The following is a 15,701-nucleotide window of genomic DNA, read 5'->3' on the forward strand; positions in this document are numbered from 1 at the left end:
CGGTTCTTTGTGCTCTCAATTCTAGGCACATCATGAGGTTATCTTTGCTCATTCATTGCACAAAGATTTATGAAGCATGCGCTGTATGTGAGGTGCTCTTTCGGGACCGAAAATGCAACCAATCCCTGTTCGGAGGGCATGGACGCTGGAGGGCTCACTCACTCGTCTGTGGGCTCAGACCCCAAGGCTGAAGGGCCTGTCCCCTCCCTTCCTCACCTCCCACCAGGCTTCCCCTGACTCCTTCCAGTTTCCCAGGCCAGGGGGGACCCCAGGTCTCCCAGCTAGCCAGTGCCCTCGGCCCAGGACCACCGCAGAGGATGAAGACAGAGCCACCTCCTGTGGGGACCCTACTGGGCCAGAATAGGAGAGGACAGCTTCTCTTTGTGTGTAACAGAAACAGAATTGACACGGTGATCCAATATTGGCCCTTCAAGGGGCAGAGGGGAACCACGAAGGGCCTGTAATAGCCTCAGCTCAGCCAAGCCAGGCGGGGCTCTGACAGCCGCTCCCTACTTCCCACCCCTCTCTCAGGTGGAGTCCCCTGCTGCAGCTGTCCTTTTCTGCCCACCTCCTCTGCCTGAATCAAGCAGCTCTTCTTTCCTTCCTTCCTTCCTTCTGCTTTCCTTTCTTCCTTTTCCTTCTCTCTTTTTTTCCAGTACAGAGGATCGAACCCTGAACCTCTGCACTGAGCTGCATCCCCAGCCTCTGTCTTCTTTTAAGACAGGGTCTTGCTAATCTGCACAGGCTGGGCTCATACTTGGGATCCTCCTGCCTCAGAGGCCCAGAGTGCTGGGATTCCAGACATGCTCCACTGTGCCCAGCTAAGTAGCACCTGTTCCTTAAGCACTGTCTCAAAGAGAGGGCCCGGGAACCATGCAGCTCAACAGCGCTCCCTTTAACAGGAGACTGTGGTTAGGATTCAGTGTGATGTCCCAAGGGTTCCGATGCTGACTTTTAATTCCCACTGTGAGGTATTCAGAGGGTAGAAATTTTACCCTACCATGGTGTTTGGAGATGACTGACACAGATAAGGTCCTCAGAGTAGGACCCCATCCTGATTCCTAGTGTCATGTAAGAAAAAGGTAAGCTGGGATTGGTGGTGCATGCCTGGAATCCCAGTACTCTGGAGGCCAAAGCAGGACAATCACCATGAGTTTGAGGCCAGTCAGGGCTACACAGTGAGCTCAAGGCCAACCTGAACTACACAGTGAGGGCCTGTCTTTAAAAACAAAAAAAAAAAGTTGAAGAAGAAGAAAAGAAGGAGGAGGTGGAGAAAGTGACAGTGAGAGACCAGAGGGACACACATGCTTCTGTCCCTGGCCATGTGAAGCCCTGTACCATCTCAGGACTCTGCCAGCAAAATGTCTGTCACCAGATATGGCCCCTTGCCTTTCAACCAGAATTGTGAGCTAAAACAAACCCCACTTCTGCATAAACTCATCCTCCCTCTGGTATTTTGTTACAACACAAAACAGATTAATCCTCAGGGCTGCAGGTAGAAGCTGGAGGAGGGGACATTAGTGGCCTCAGAAAGGATCCTTGTCCCTGGGGACAAAAGGCCTAACAGGACCACCACAATCTAAGGCACCACAGCCAGGTGTCTGGGTGCTGTGGGGGGCTGGCCTGGTGCCATCAGTGTTCTGGGACTGGCAGCATTGGCATCACCTGGGAACCTGTCACAAATGCAAGTGGCCGGCCTTGTGGACCAGCAGAACAGCTGAGTGGGAAGCTTGCTCAGGGACCACTCTGAGTGGGCAGCTCCTCCCTTGTGAGAACAAGGCTCTGCACGACGGGTCACCTGGGTTTGCCTTTCAACACCGATGCTAAGGCCCCACCCCCAGGGATTTGGGTGCGAGGGCGTTTTGTAAGGTTCCCAGGTGATGGTAAAATCCAGCAGAGAGACAGACAGTGCCCTGGGCCCCTGGAAAGCGGTGCCTCAATGAAAAGGCTGGGAGAGGGAGGAGGAGGAAGGCCATACAGAAGGCATCTGCACGCAGGGGCCAGGAGGGGAATGTGGCCAAGGGGTGGCTGGGCCTCCAGGGTTAGTCACACTTCACGTCCCCCGCCGCCGGGACCTCGGCCATCTGCAGAACAGCAATAGAGTGCCCCAAGAAAGCGGAACAGGGCATGAAGATGGCTGGGCAGGTTTTCTCCTCCTCGTGCCCAGAGCCAGGGCAGAGAGTTGGGGTCGTGACCCTGGGCGCCGCTCCTGCCCCTCTCTGCTGCCCTCTGATCTCACCCACAGCCCCGGCCACGCACAGCAAAGCATTTCCTGTGGGTGAGATAAGCCTGGGATCCTCCCCTATCGCAGAGATGCTATCTGCCCGCTGACATCACAGCTAAGAAGATGGTATCTATCGCTGGCGCAGCGGGGAGGAGGGATGGGACAGCCACAGCTGGGAGGGAGCGGCAAGCAGCCAGGCCAGATGCTCCCCAAGGAAAGCCAGGGCCGGGGTGGGGGCAGTGGAGACACCACCAAGAGCCCCGAGCTAGCTTGTTACACACAGAGACCCGGCCGGGTAGGGTGGCAGTTGAGTGGTGAGGACTTCAGCCGCCGAGTCTGCAAAGCCAGGTGGAAGGCGCTGCACATGAGGACCTCAGACACCTGGGGAGGCCAGCTCGAGCCCCAGATCTTTATTCTTTTTCTCCCTGACAACGGGAAATAGGGACATGAATGCTGCATTACTCTCACAGCTTCGTGTGCTTCCATGTGTGCACACACTTGGCCCTCGCTGCAGCGCCACTAGGTAGGCGCCACGATGATCTGAACTTTGTAGGTGTGGAAACTGAGGCACTGGGCTGAGCAGCTTACCCAGGGTCACACAGGGCTGAGTGGCAGAGCCGGGATTCCAAGCAGCCTGACCCCAAAACCCTAGGTGACTGGGTTACACTTGGCCTGGGGCTTGGTACATGGGCTGAGGTTCTGTCCCGAGAAAGACTGCCCAGCAGCTTTGGCAAGGCAGCCTTCAGCTAAAGACACATAGACTCCAGCAGCCCCTCAGGTACCCCGACCCACATCTTTCCCACCCTGAAGCCTAGAGCTGTCCTGGCGCCCCAGGCAAAGGTCAGCAGAAGGTCGGCATTGGAGGGGACCCCACAGATGACCAGGGTTCACAGACACGGAAGCTGAGCCTGAGCTGAGGGGACCCGTCCAGCCACACAGCCGGTCCAGGCAGCATGCAGCCCTTATGACTTTGCTGGTCCCCTTTTGACCCAAAGATGCCACATCGGAGTAAGCAAGTGCCTACTGCAGCATCACTGTGGGGACCAGGCGGCGGGAACATGGCACAGACCCAGGCTGTCAGCAAGGGATGCTCCTGCCCTCCTGGGCTGTCTGGGTCTCCAAAGAGGCCCTGAAATATGTGAACACAGCTCCTCCCCTGGCCAGGCGGGACAGGCTCTCACCAGGCCCTTTGGTCCCTGTGGCAGCAGCTGCAAAGAGAGGCCAGGAGCCAGGTGTAGCCCTGGACAGAGAAAAGGTCCCACACCCACCCCTAGAAGAGCTCCTGGTGAGGCCTGCAGGGGTCCTTGCTAGGGATTAAGGACAGGACTCTGAAGTGGGCTGGACTTGGGTTAAAATCCCAACCCTGCCACTTCCAGGCTGTGTGGATGGGTATCACCAAAGCAATAATTCCTATCTCAATTTAAAGAGTTAACACACAATCAGGGCTGGCAGCTATTGTTTGTAAGTATATTTTATTGTTGTATGTTCTAGGGTAGCATACAGACAAGAATGTTCTGTTAACACATCGATCTACACAATTCATCTGCACAGAGAGACGTAGGTATTGATCATCTCCTAACCGAACAGCCCAACTCGCTCCAACAACACGGACCCCACAGAGCACCACCGCGGTCACCACATACCTGGCACTGCCTGAACTTAATCCTCACCCAGGCCTGGGAGACAAACATCCTCTACTCCCTCCTTCCAGGCAGGACACAGTCCCCGAAGTAGGGCCCACTGTCCTTTGGCACGCTGACATCTCTGTGGCTCCAGAGCCTGAACTCCGTCCCTGGCCCCGCCAGAGGAGGCCAACCCAGTGCCCACTGTCACCTCCAGGGCAGCCCCCGAAGGCCCCAAGCGCTGACTGCCCTCCATTCCCAGGACAAAGGCCCAACCTGGCCTCCATGCCAGCTGCATTGGGGAAACCCCTGCTGCCTATAGAAACCAGTTGACTTTGAAAAGGAAGAGACAGAAGCCAGGGGCGGCTGGGCCACTCCCTTTGGGGGCAGGTGCTAAGTAACTCTATAAATTCTGGCTAATAATGCAATTAGGGTCATAAACCGGGCCCCAGGAGGGACCAGGGCCAGGAGCAAGACCCTCCAGGGACAGCCAGGCCCAGGCTTCCTGGAAACAGGCTGAGGGGGGTGGCTGGGTCCCACCTGCCCTGGCCTCCAGCCATCAGCCCTCCAAAGCCCAGTCAGCTCTCGTAGGATTCAGGGCTCACCTGAGCTGTACCCAGTTCCATTCCCGGACCCCTCCCATGGGACCTGAACCAAGACTCGGGTCTGCATTTGACTCCAACTCACAGGTCTGGTTAGGGACAAAACAGCCGGCAGCTGTCAACAGGCCATGTACACTAAACAGCGCTGGCTGCCCTCAGAGAAGCAGCGCACACACCCCAAACAGCCGGCCCTGTCCCCGAGTCCCAACTCTCCTGCCCTAGCAGCGTGGAGGATGCAGAAAGAGGGCGCCCAGTGAGTTGCTAGCTTCCCCCAGGGCTGGGGAGACTGAGGCATGGGAGCGCTTGGACTACCAGGCAGCCCACCCTCCCTTTTCACGCCTTCCTGGGCCAGTAACCCAGGCTGGCTGTCATTCCGCAGAAGAGGTCCCCCAGGGCAGGGCCCGGGGCTGCGTCCCGCCCTGACCCTGAGCCTGTCTCCAGGGACTGGGTGAAGGAGCCCGGCCTGCGCCCTTCCGCCCTGGAGGAAAGCAGGGCCTGCCCCTCCTCACCCCAACAACCCGAGAGTGTGGGGCCTGCCTCGGTGGAATCTGGCCGGGCGGGTACAGGGGCCCGGGGCCACGACCCAGAGGCCGTGTCCCCGGCTGGATGGAGCGCCCTCTATGGAGGGGAAGCCGGCGGTCAAGAGCCCACACTTCCCAGGGAGCGAGCGCCACGCCAGAGCGCAGCGCTCAAGTTCAGTCCAGAAACTGTCGGCGTGGAACCAAGGCCGGCACAGACCGGCGCGAGGACGGCGGGGCTCCGGCAGGGCGGGCGGGGCCTGGGCAGGGCAGGGCAGGGCGGGCGCAGACGGGCCGCGCCCGGGGCCCCCCTTCCTCTGGGGGCGCGCAGGGCGGCGGCGGCGCGAACCTGCCCGCGCAGCCCGGGGCGGCTCGGGGTAGCCGTGCGTAAATCCCAGCCCGGGCGGGGTAGGGGAGGCGGCCGGATTCCGGAGAGGAACCGTAGCGCTGGCGAGGGCTGCGGGGTCGGAGCGGGGCCAGGGAGGGGGCCCGGGAGGGGCCCGGGGTGACGGCGCGGCTCGGGCCCGAGAGGGGGCGCACTCTCGTGGACTCGGGGCCGAGGTGGGGCGGGGGGGGGGGGCTGTGAGCCCCGACGGAAGCCAGAAAAAGGGGCGCGCCAGGGTGCGCTCCGGGGCCGGGGTTCCCGAGGTCGCGGGGTCCTGAAGGGGAGAAAAGTCCGCGCGGGGACGCCGGGGACACGGGTGGGGGCGCCTCTCAGAGTCGGGCAGGAGGGGTCCCCAGCCCGCCCCGGGGCGTGGCCGCCCGTCCGAGCCCCGCGGCCCGCGCGCTCCCTGTCCCCTCCCACGCACCGCCCTCGCGGGTTACATAAGGGCGCGCGGCCGCCCCCGGCCCGGCCTGGCCCGCAGGGGGAGGACGCGGAGAGGGACGGGGAGGAGAGGGAGGAGGGTCGTGCGGGCCGAGCGGATGCGGGGCCCCGACGCGCTCCGCGCCCCTCTCCACTCGCACCCCCGCACCTGTCCCCGGAGCTCCGTGTGGTGGCTGGGCCCGGCGTCGGGGGTCCTGGGCCCAGCGCGCGCCCTGGCCCGGCCGGCTCACCTCGCTCTGAAGGTCAATCCGTCCGCCGCCTGCGCCCCGCGGTTCCGGCAACTTGTCCCAAGTTCGGGTGCCCGACCCGCAAACTGCGCGCGCCGCCGGCTCCTGGGCTCCTGGGGCTCCACGCCACCGGAGAGGCCCAAGCCCTCCCGCACGCCCTTCCCGCTGCCGTCGGCGGCGCCGCTCCCTGCGTCCCGCCTGCGGCCGCCGCCTCCGCTGTCACCGAGCCCCGCGCCCGGCGCCCGGCCTCCGGCTGTCACTCCGCGCCCACTTCCCGCCGCGCCCGGCAGAGGGCAGCACCCGCCCAGCAGCCCGCTCCGCCCACTGCCGCGGGGCCGGCTGGGAAGCGTAGTTCTTGTCACCCTGGGCTAAGCACGCCGGGATTTGTAGTCCTACCCCTTGGGCCACGCGCTACAGAGCCTCTGTATTTGTATCTGACCTAGGAAGCGCTGTTCCACCTCTGCCCCTGTACACGTTTTCTCTCCTCCCATTCATTGACGTCCTGAATCAGGACTGTTACCTCCTGTGGCCTGCCTGAGGCCCTAGGAGGGACTTGCATGCCTCAGGCTGTTTTTCCAGCAATGAATGAGGAATGAGGTAGGGTCCCAGTGAATGTACTGTTGCCATAGAAACCGCTCTGGTAAAGCCCAGTTTCTCCCTTGGTTTGAAGAGAGGTGCCCTTTATCCCCTCCCCTGAGTATAAGAGATCAGATTGTGAAATATGAGTGCAGATGGAACCTCCCCCGCAGCACAGGCCCTGCTGTGGGGTCTTCCTTGACACACCCTCATCTGGCAGAGCTAACTGGTGGCCCGCTACCGTGTTGCTGGTCTGAATTTTTCTGGTCTACTTTTGTGTCACCTTCCCCTGTTGGAAGTTAAGGGTGCTAAACCATCGTCTTCACTTTCTGTTCCCTCCTCTTCGCCTTCCCTCTCCCTCTCCTCCTCTTCCTCTTCCTCCTTCTCCCCACATCCCGTCGCCCAGGTTTCTGAGGCTCTGCTGGGAAGCTCCTAAGGAGAGCCAGAGCAGTATTCTTGCTGAGTTGGTTAGAGCAAGAGAGTTCCTCATGAATGCAAATAGCACTCCCCCCCCTTCTCTCCCTCCCTCCCTCTCTCTCTCTTGCCCATAGTTGAGGGCCAGATCTTCTTCAAATATAAGTGCTAGGACTTAAGGGTGTCTGGGTCAAAGTGCCATCAGCCTGCCTCGGCCCCGGCCTTCCGAAGCCCTCCTGGAAATTGATTCTAGCAACATCTTTCCTCCTCAATGACCCTGTGACTGTGACAAGCACACATAGGCACATAGCATTCTTCAGCAAATTCCAGCCAAAATTGATTAATACTGAGGAAACAGACTCCTAGATCAGGGCTGCATCAGACCCCAGTCACGCTGCTAGTGGACACACAAGTGGTCCTGATAGAGTCTGGAGGAGTCTGGCAGAGCAGCTGGGCAGAGCATTTCCATTAGATAGGGTCACTTCCCCACCACAAGGGCCTGCCATCTGTGCCGTTACCCCTGTCTTCCCTTTCCAAAGGGAAGCTGGGAGCACACTCCAAGCTCTGAGGGGTACAGGGCCTTTCCCCACACTGTGCCCATTTCTCCTAGAATCCATGACCCGCCAGGGAACACCCCACTCCACCCTCCCCGTCAAGTGGCTCACAGCAAGATTTGCCCTGACCCCGCTGGCCCTGTCCCCAGAACCAATCTGCCTTCCAGCCCCCAGCTCCCCTCCAAAAACAACATGCTGGCCAACGTGGAAAACTATTTATTATCAGAGAAACTCCAGGATCCAGAAAAGGGGGACTGGACCCAGGAAGGGAAGCACAGAGAACTCCGAACAAGCTAGGGGCCCAAGGAGGAAGGGGTCCAGGGTGCAGGTGGCTCATCTAGATGGCAGGGGCAAAGCCCACCCTGTTGTTGCCCAAGTCAAAGACGGAGTAGTAGGACCTCAGGAAGACATCCCCGAGGATCCAGAGGGGCTGGCTGCTCTCCGAGTACAGGTAGGTGGCGGAGAGCCCCACCATGCAGTACTGGTCCTCCTGTTCAACAGAAAGACGTTCTTGGTCACTGGCTGCACCTGCCAGAGCCCTGGCTGGGGGCAGATTTGTCCCGTAGGTGCTCCAGGGCTGCAGTGACCCTCAGCCACTCCCCACGGGGGAACCTTCTCTTCCCCTGGGTCCCCTCCTGCTCCTGGTTTGCAGTGGCTCAGCCTGGCGGTTAAGCCTGGAGCCAGACACTTGGCCCTGTGTCTGCTTGGCTCAGTTACTTAATGTCTCTGAACCCCCAGGATTTCATCTGCACCCTCCTTCTGCCCTGGCTGCAAGGACCAGGACTTACTTGGAGGATGTAGGCCGAGGGCAGCAGAGGAAACTTCACGCCACTGAGGACGACAGTCAGAGTGGGGAGGCTCTGGATGCTGTTACAGTCCACTACATACTGCAGGGAGCAACAGGCCCAGGTCACTTCCCAGACCCCCAGAGACCGCCCACCAAGCCCAGTTCAGCACCCCAGCCCCGCCAGAGCCCCAAGCCTGCATGTGGTCTGAGGGTGCGGCTCCGAGGACAATCCTACATAGATAGCCCGGATCACACTCGCAGGGTCAGGTAAAGGGTTTGGAATTAGGGGAGACCTAAGAATCTTCCCCACCCTGAAAATGTTCCCCTCTGAGAGGCCGAATCACTGCCTTTTCTCTCCAAATGTCCTTTAAAAGTGCAGATCTGGGGCCAGGGATGTAGCTCAGCGGCACAGCACCTGCCTGGTAAGCCCAAGGCCCTGAGTTTGATTCCTCATACGAAAAAATTAAAAAGTACACATCTGAACCTGGTATGGTGGCATATGCTATAATCCCAGCACTTGGGAGGCTGAGCCAGGAGGATCACTATGAGTTTGAGGCCAGCCTGGGATACAGAGTAAGTTCAAGGCCAGGCTGGACTACATAGTGAGATCCTGTCTCAAAAACAAACAAAACAAAGCACTGTACAGATCTAAGCTGGATGTGGTGGTGCACATCTGTAATCCCAGCACTCAGGAGGCTGAGGCAGGAGAATAGCCAGCTTGAGCTATATAGTCAGTTCAAGGATAGCCTTAACTATATAGCGTGACTGTTTTTAAAAATTATTTTTTAAAAAATATAGATCTGGGGGCCAGGGATTTAGCTCAGTGGTTCTGCTGCCTGCCTCAAAAGCACAAGGTCTCAAGTTCATCCCCAGTACCAAAAAAAACAAACAAACAAAAAATACAGATCTGGAAAAAAAATACAGATCCGTAGAGAAAGTGGTCCGTTGGTCCCCTAAAGTGGGTGGGGATGGACTAATGGAACAGATGCTCAGCAGGGCTCAGGGGGCAGACATGGGCCTATGGAAGTAGAGGAGGGACGTGTTAAGGGGTGTCCTGCATCACTCACCTCCTGGGCCCCACATTTCTGCTACTTTGCTCTCACCCCAAAGCCCAGCAAGCATTCATTCAGTGCAGAGGAAAATCTTGCCCTGCAGGAGCCCCTCGCACCCCAATACCACCATCTGCCCCACTCCACAGGGACCTTGGCATCCCAGGTCCCCCACCTCCAGAGCCATGAGCATCAGGACCACCGAGGCGAAGAGTGAGGCTGTTCTGATATCCCCAGGAGAAACCCCAAATGCCCCTGAGCCGCCCTCTCGGGGAACAGGTCACCCCCGGCCGCACCTCTCCGAACTCATTCTCCTGGGCCCCTATGGCCTGTATCAGGGTGGTCAGGTACTGCTGGGGCAAGGTGAGCAGGGAGGTGCCAGTGTCCACAATGCCCTGGCACCCCTGGGAGCACCAGCCCAAGGCCTGGTTATCAAGCTGCACACTGGATGGAGAGAAGACACAACATCAGGCCCCACCTGTCAGGGCATCCCAACACCAAGCCACAGAGCCAGGCCCATCAGGGGCAGCCGAGGACCCTGCCCAGCCCGTCCAGCCAGCCCTGCCTCCCACTGTCCCGGAGGCTACCGAAGCCACCTAAATGGCCGCAAAAGTTAGTTCTCAAAAGTTTCATGAGGCAGGTGCAGTGAGGCACACGATGTCATCCCGGCATTCAGGAGGCTGGGGCAGGAGATTCACCTCAAGTTTGAGGTCATCCTGGGCTACATAGTGAGTTCAAAGCCAGACTGAACTATATACCGAGACCTTGTCTCCAAAGACCAAACAAAAAAGCCAAGAAACAAAAATAAACTTTTTTTTTTTTTTTGTGGTCTCGGGGATCGAACTTGGGTCCTTGCGCTTGCGTAGCAAAAATAAGCTTTAAAGAAGACTCTAGCAAGACTGAAAGCCAGGGCCACTGATTCACTGTGAGACCTTTGAACAAATTAGCCCCCCACTCACAGCTTCTCACTTGTGGGGCCTGGTGCCCTGTCTGCCCCACGTCACCCTCACCCACCCCTGTCCTCCAGCTGGGCCCTGAGGCTCCCCAGCGGTCAGCTGGAGCCCCGGGAGGCCAGGCTTCCGTGTCCTCTGTGCCCCTGCCCCCAGCAGTGCCCAATGCCCACTGCAAGGATGACCCCGTCCCGGCCCTCCCAGACTCACTCTTCAATGCCGATCTGCCAGTAGAGTTCCTGAGTGACCGGCGTCCAGGAAATCTGCCCGTTGTACAGGCTTTCGTCCACACCGCCCAGGATGAGTGCGCCCCCGTCCGAAGAGCCCTGCTGGCTGCAGGGACAGAAAGGTCCGTCAGGGAGAGGCGGGACAGTCCCGGGGCAAGGAGTCAGGGCTCCTTCCAGGCTGCAGATGGGGCTCCCGGAGGTCAGACTGTGTCCCCCTCAGACTGGGGCTGCCTCTCTCCGGGGCTCTCAGGACCCCCAGTGCCTCAGGCTTCTGAATGTCACTGCCTCTGGAGGGGCTGCTCATCCTGGGGTCCCCACCCGACATCCTCTGCCTGTCACTTCCTGCTGCTCGTGAACCTGTTGCTGGGCCCTGGGCCACGCTTGTTGCTTCTGTACCGGAACTGGAGGGGAGGGAAAGCTTCCCGGGCAGCGCTCCTGCAGGCCAGGAGCAGAGTGATTGCAAACAGAGGCAGAAAGTAAGGCCGAGGTACTGGTGACAGGTGGCCGTGTCGAGAGTCCCTCCAGGAGAGGAGGCCACAGCGTGAGGTGCCGTGGACTGTATGTAGCAGGTGGCTACTTTTAAGAGGAAGAAAGAAAGCAAGTCCCTTGGCACCGAGTGGCCAGGCCCGCCTGTGTTCACTGGTGCGGGTGACAGCTGGCAAGGGGTCAGTCCCAGCCTGGACCTGGAGACTCCAGGACGACTGGGAAGACATCAAAGGAGATGAAGCCGCAGATTACCACACAGAGAGGCACCGGTGGGGCACATCTCGGGAGCTGGCCCAAGGAGCGCTAGGAGCCAGAGCAGCGAGGCTCAAAGTTCAGAGGAAGTGGGAGATGCTGCCCCGTTGTGGAGCTGGCCGGATGGCATGGGGTTTGGGTGGGGCCGGTTCAGAAACCCAGGCTGGGCTCACGTGCCACCTGCTTCGAGGCCTGGGTCTCCCAAGCCTGGTCCCTCACTTGCCCGGGGTGGCCAGGACGTGGGCCAGGGATGAGGGACACAGGGGAGCCACTCACCTGCCCAGGTAGACGCTGAAGAGGGGTTGGGAGAGGGCGCCTTCCCGGATCAGGCCCTGCAGAGCCGTGGTGGCGCCCCCCGCGGCCAGGCCGGGGTAGCCCAGGCCCATGATGCCATCAAACTGGGCGTAGACAAAGTTGGTGCCTGGCTCTTGCTCACTGAGGCCAAACTCCTGCTTGGGTACCTGGGTTCCTTGGATCTGGTGGTGGGGGCACACAATGGAGGAGGCGACAAGTCTGATGGCACCCACCTTTCCCGGCACATCTGCCAGGGCCCCTTCCAGGGCTGTTCTTCATCCTCCTCACTGCAGCTCCTCCCATTTGTTTGTTTGTTGTTTTGGTTTTTGAGACAGTGTCTCGCTATGTAGTTCAGGTTGGACTTGAACTCACTGTGCAGCCCAGGCTGGCCTTGAACTCACAGCGATCCTCCTGCCTCAGCCTCCAGAGTGCAGGCATTACAAGTATGTGCTATCATGCTCAACAGCCTCCACCCTTTTGTGACAGGCCTCACAGGGGCCCCTCTTCCAAGTGGCCTTCCCTGACTGCCCCAGTCCCACACCTCAATCTCCTTCCCCTCTGGATTCCCCAGATTCAAGCTCTTAAAGGAAAAGGACCACACTTTCTGGCTCCTTACGTTGTCCCCCTGGCCATGCACAGGGTGACCCTCAGAGTGTGAGAGCAGTGGCTAGATGTGGCCTTGCCATGCTGACTTCCTGTCCTCGCCATTCTAGGGGCTCCTTGAGGTCCCCATCCTATGCACACCCCTTTTGTACTCACAGTCATGGTGTCGTAGCCAAAGACGCCTGTGAGGCTGCCGCTGCCATACTGCAGGGAGAAGGACTGTCCAGTGGAGGTGTAGGTGGAGGACTTGCTGGGGTTGAAGCGGGGGTGAGTGGCTGTGGACAGCGGAGCGCGGAGCTCATGTTCTGGTGCTCAGGCCTTCGAGTGTCCCTTCCCTCTCCCCAGAACACCCTACCGGGCCACCAAGTTGGGGCAGCTGGGGCTCCCACATCGGATCAGGGACCAGGCCAGCTTACAGAGCGAGAGACGCCTGGGCTGTGGCCTCCCTGTGCGCTGGGTGGCCTGGACTCCATCCCTTTGTCCCTGGCCCCAGCTGACTCCTGAGCGACTGCACACACCATGAAGGGGTGAATGGGCCTCAGGATGTCCCCTCCCCCCTCCCCTGAACCCCCCAAGGGGCTGGGTCCCCTCATGGCATCGGCTGTGCCTGAGGAGGGACCCCTTGCATCGGAGATCTCAGAACCCAGACCCAAGGCCCATACTGGTCAGCGCTAGCACAAGTCCCCAGCCTCCCAGGAGTGGGTCCTCCCAGCACCCCACAGGGCACTCACTGCAGGCCAGGCTCTGGCAGTAGACAGATGGCACCCACAGGTTGGAGGAGCCAGTGTCAAACAGGACCTGGAAGCTCTGGGGTGGGGTCCCGAGGCTGATCTCACCAAAGTAGGCAGCCTGGGGGCCGTAGGGGGGCAGTCAGCTCCTGCTCCGCCAGCAGAGCAACAGCGGGACCGGGGCCATCCAGCACCCCGCACAGAACCCGGGTCCCGCCCAAGTCTCCCTGCACCCCATCCCAGAGGTGGCCACCAAGGTCTCTGGGGCCTTGGCCTCCCCTGCTGGCCCCACAAGCCTGAGGGAGGGAAGGCAGGGGCAGGGACACCACGGGAGGCTAAGGACTTACGTCCAGGTAGGACATGGGCTCAAACAGCACGCTGAAGTGGTCAAAGTTGTTGCTCAACTTCCGGATGTGGTCCTGCTTGTGGGTCTTCAGGAAGTCTCCCAGCAAGCCCTTGTCCCTCATGGTCTCACGGATGGACTTGAACTTCTTCAGGGGGATCCTGTGGCGGCCAAGCATCAGGGCAGTGTCCCCTCCCTGCCTCTCCTCGTCTCCTTCCTTTTCTCTCTGTCCAGCTCCAGCTGTGAGCTGCCACCTCCCTGACACTCTGTTCCCTGTCGTTGGGTACCCCCTCCTCTGTCTCATCTGTGGTTCTCTTTCTTCCCCTCTCCTCCTGTTTGCAAAGCTCTTGTCAGCGCTTGCTCCAAGATTTAGAAAGCTATGTTCTCCTCCTGTGCCTGCCTCATCCCATCTCAAGCATCCTCCTGTTCTTAAATATTCCATAAATTCCTTCCCAGACAGGATTTTGGACATTCTGCTTTTCAAGATAAACACTTTTTTTTTTTTTTGAAACAGAGCCTTGCTATGTTGCCCAAGTTGACCTCAAACTCATGGCAATCCTCCTGCTTCAGCCTCCTGAGGGCTGGGATTACAGACATGTGCCACCACATCCAGCTCAGGATAAATGCATTTTTGAAAAAATAGTTCTCATCGCTTCTCAGCCTTTTGGCTAAGATCAAGTGTAAAAAATAGTTCTCAAAGGGCCAGGGATTTAGCTCAGTGGTTCTGCCACCTGCCTCGAAAGCACAAGGTCCCAAGTTCAATCACCGGTACCAAAACAAAAAAAGTTCTCAAAGATGCCAAAGCTCACCCCAAAGACTGTCCTTCTTCTGGTGGCCCTCTGACACTGGCACTGGCTAACGGAACCTGGATGTCCTGGCGTAACAGGGACAGCACTCGTTCCATCCCTACTGCTAACCACATGGCCTGGGGCCATCACTGTGCTCCTCAGGACACCTGGTGCACTGGCAAGGTGTCCTTTGAGCTCTGGAGTTGGCAGCCCCTAGTCACGGTTTCTGCTGTGTCCCCCTGGATGTCTCCCTCCCAGCCCTGTGGCTACCATTGCCCATGGATCTGTGTGTGTCCACCCCGGCCCTGCTCCAGGCTCCACAATTCCTGCTGCTGCTCTCTCCTTTCCCCACTTCAATCCGCATCCTCCCACATTTTCCAAAGGTTTTCTGCTATACTCCGCCTGCAAGCCATGAAGACTGCCAGCTGCTTGGTGCCTGCCACTTCTGCCGAATTTACCTCTCAGGGGACATTTCTGCCAGGAGCCAGTTGCTCAGCTAAGAAATCACCACCTTCCCCGAGGGTCCATGGGTCCCGGGAGCCCCCACAGGTGTTGAAATCTGGATGCTCAAGGCGACAGATGTGCCCGGATGTGTCTTGTACCCTCCCACACCCCCTGCATACTGAGTCAACTGCAGATTAAACACCTGCTACAATCAGCTTATGGAAGTACTTCTGACACTGCGTAGTTTAGGGAATAGTGACCCAAATTGTGTATTTGTTCAATTACAGGTGCAAGTTTTGTTTTTAAAGAGTTCAATCCGAGGTTGATTGTGTGGCTGGAGGCCAAACCCACAGATAGCAAAGGCCACGGTGGAACAGCAGGCAAGTGGCAGGCTGGGGGCCCTCCTGGTGTCCCCAGCCAGGCCAGCTCTCCACCCCAGCTCAGAGTATCGAGATGTACATTGGCTTAGGTTTCTGCTTACATAATTTGAGCATCTGCCAGTCAATTTGGGGCCTCTAGGAAATTTTTGGCCCTGTGGGGTGGCACACACCTGTCTCTGGGAGGCTGAGGCAGGAGGGTCACATGTTTGAGCCCAACCCAGGCAACTAGCAATAGGGAGGCCCCATCTCAAAACAAAAAAATTTAAAAGGGTTGGGGCTGTCGTTCAGTGTGAAGGCCCTGGGTTCCCTCACTACTACCACACACAAAAGGAGAAAAAAAGCAACGTTTTAGAAAGGATTATTTTGCTCCTTATCCAAAAAGAGGTAAGAAGAAACTGAGCCACCATTTGGGGTGGCTTGGGCAGTCGTCACCTCTTCTCTCTCTGTTTCAGGTCCCTCCTTTCCTCAGCAGGGAGCGCTGTGCTGACCCTCCGCTAGCGGTTTCCTGATGGCAGGGAGGACTGTGTCGTCCCCACCCGTGGGCCCTGTCAAGCCCAGCCAAGGAGCCTTCCCTCCCTGTAGAGAAACTCTGTCACAGAGACGGAGAAGAGGCAAGCTCTGGCCCCACTGCCCCGAGTGCTGGGGCTCCCACCCCAGCTCCTGCGCCAGCCCAGGCCCCAGACTCACTTGAGCTTCGTTGCCTCCAAGAGCGGCAGGCAGAGCAAGGCCACTACCATCCACTTCATGATGCCGGTTCCCAGCTGGTCACAGAGGAGAAGACACTGCGTCCCACAGCAACCGTGGAGT

The 15,701-nt window shown here is 58.8% G+C and overlaps 2 protein-coding genes across 2 annotated transcripts in view; both read right to left on the minus strand.

Annotated features, from left to right (window-relative positions):
- The window catches only part of Tfeb (transcription factor EB), a 37,239-nt gene extending 30,954 nt beyond the window's left edge, over window positions 1–6,285 (minus strand). Inside the window, exon 1 of the mRNA XM_004846600.3 lies at window positions 6,023–6,285. The gene's annotated coding sequence lies outside the window, so the exon portion shown is untranslated. The remainder of the gene's footprint in view (window positions 1–6,022) is intronic.
- A 1,481-nt stretch (window positions 6,286–7,766) lies between these two features.
- Window positions 7,767–15,701, minus strand: Pgc (progastricsin). Its single transcript, XM_004846599.3, has 9 exons — window positions 15,582–15,701; window positions 13,287–13,443; window positions 12,943–13,060; window positions 12,368–12,486; window positions 11,591–11,790; window positions 10,560–10,682; window positions 9,696–9,843; window positions 8,352–8,450; window positions 7,767–8,053 (listed from the first exon to the last, which is right to left on the minus strand). The coding sequence occupies exons 1-9, from the start codon at window positions 15,638–15,640 to the stop codon at window positions 7,901–7,903; spliced, it is 1,176 nt and encodes a 391-aa protein (XP_004846656.2). The 5' UTR covers window positions 15,641–15,701; the 3' UTR covers window positions 7,767–7,900.

This window comes from Heterocephalus glaber, unplaced genomic scaffold, assembly GCF_053883595.1.
Source record: "Heterocephalus glaber isolate CG9 unplaced genomic scaffold, H.glaber_assembly_v1.0 deba00001497, whole genome shotgun sequence".
Classification (NCBI taxonomy): Eukaryota; Metazoa; Chordata; class Mammalia; order Rodentia; family Bathyergidae; genus Heterocephalus; species Heterocephalus glaber.

Bases quoted from the DNA above. Each gene is read 5' to 3' on its own strand.
- Pgc (XM_004846599.3), bottom strand. From the start codon at position 15,640: ATGAAGTGGATGGTAGTGGCCTTGCTCTGCCTGCCGCTCTTGGAGGCA. The intron at 12,487-12,942 runs GTGAGTGCCCTG...CGCTGTCCACAG, and splicing joins CTGCCAGAGCCTGGCCTGCA to CCACTCACCCCCGCTTCAAC. The intron at 9,844-10,559 runs GTGAGTCTGGGA...CTCTCCATCCAG, and splicing joins TGGCAGATCGGCATTGAAGA to TGTGCAGCTTGATAACCAGG.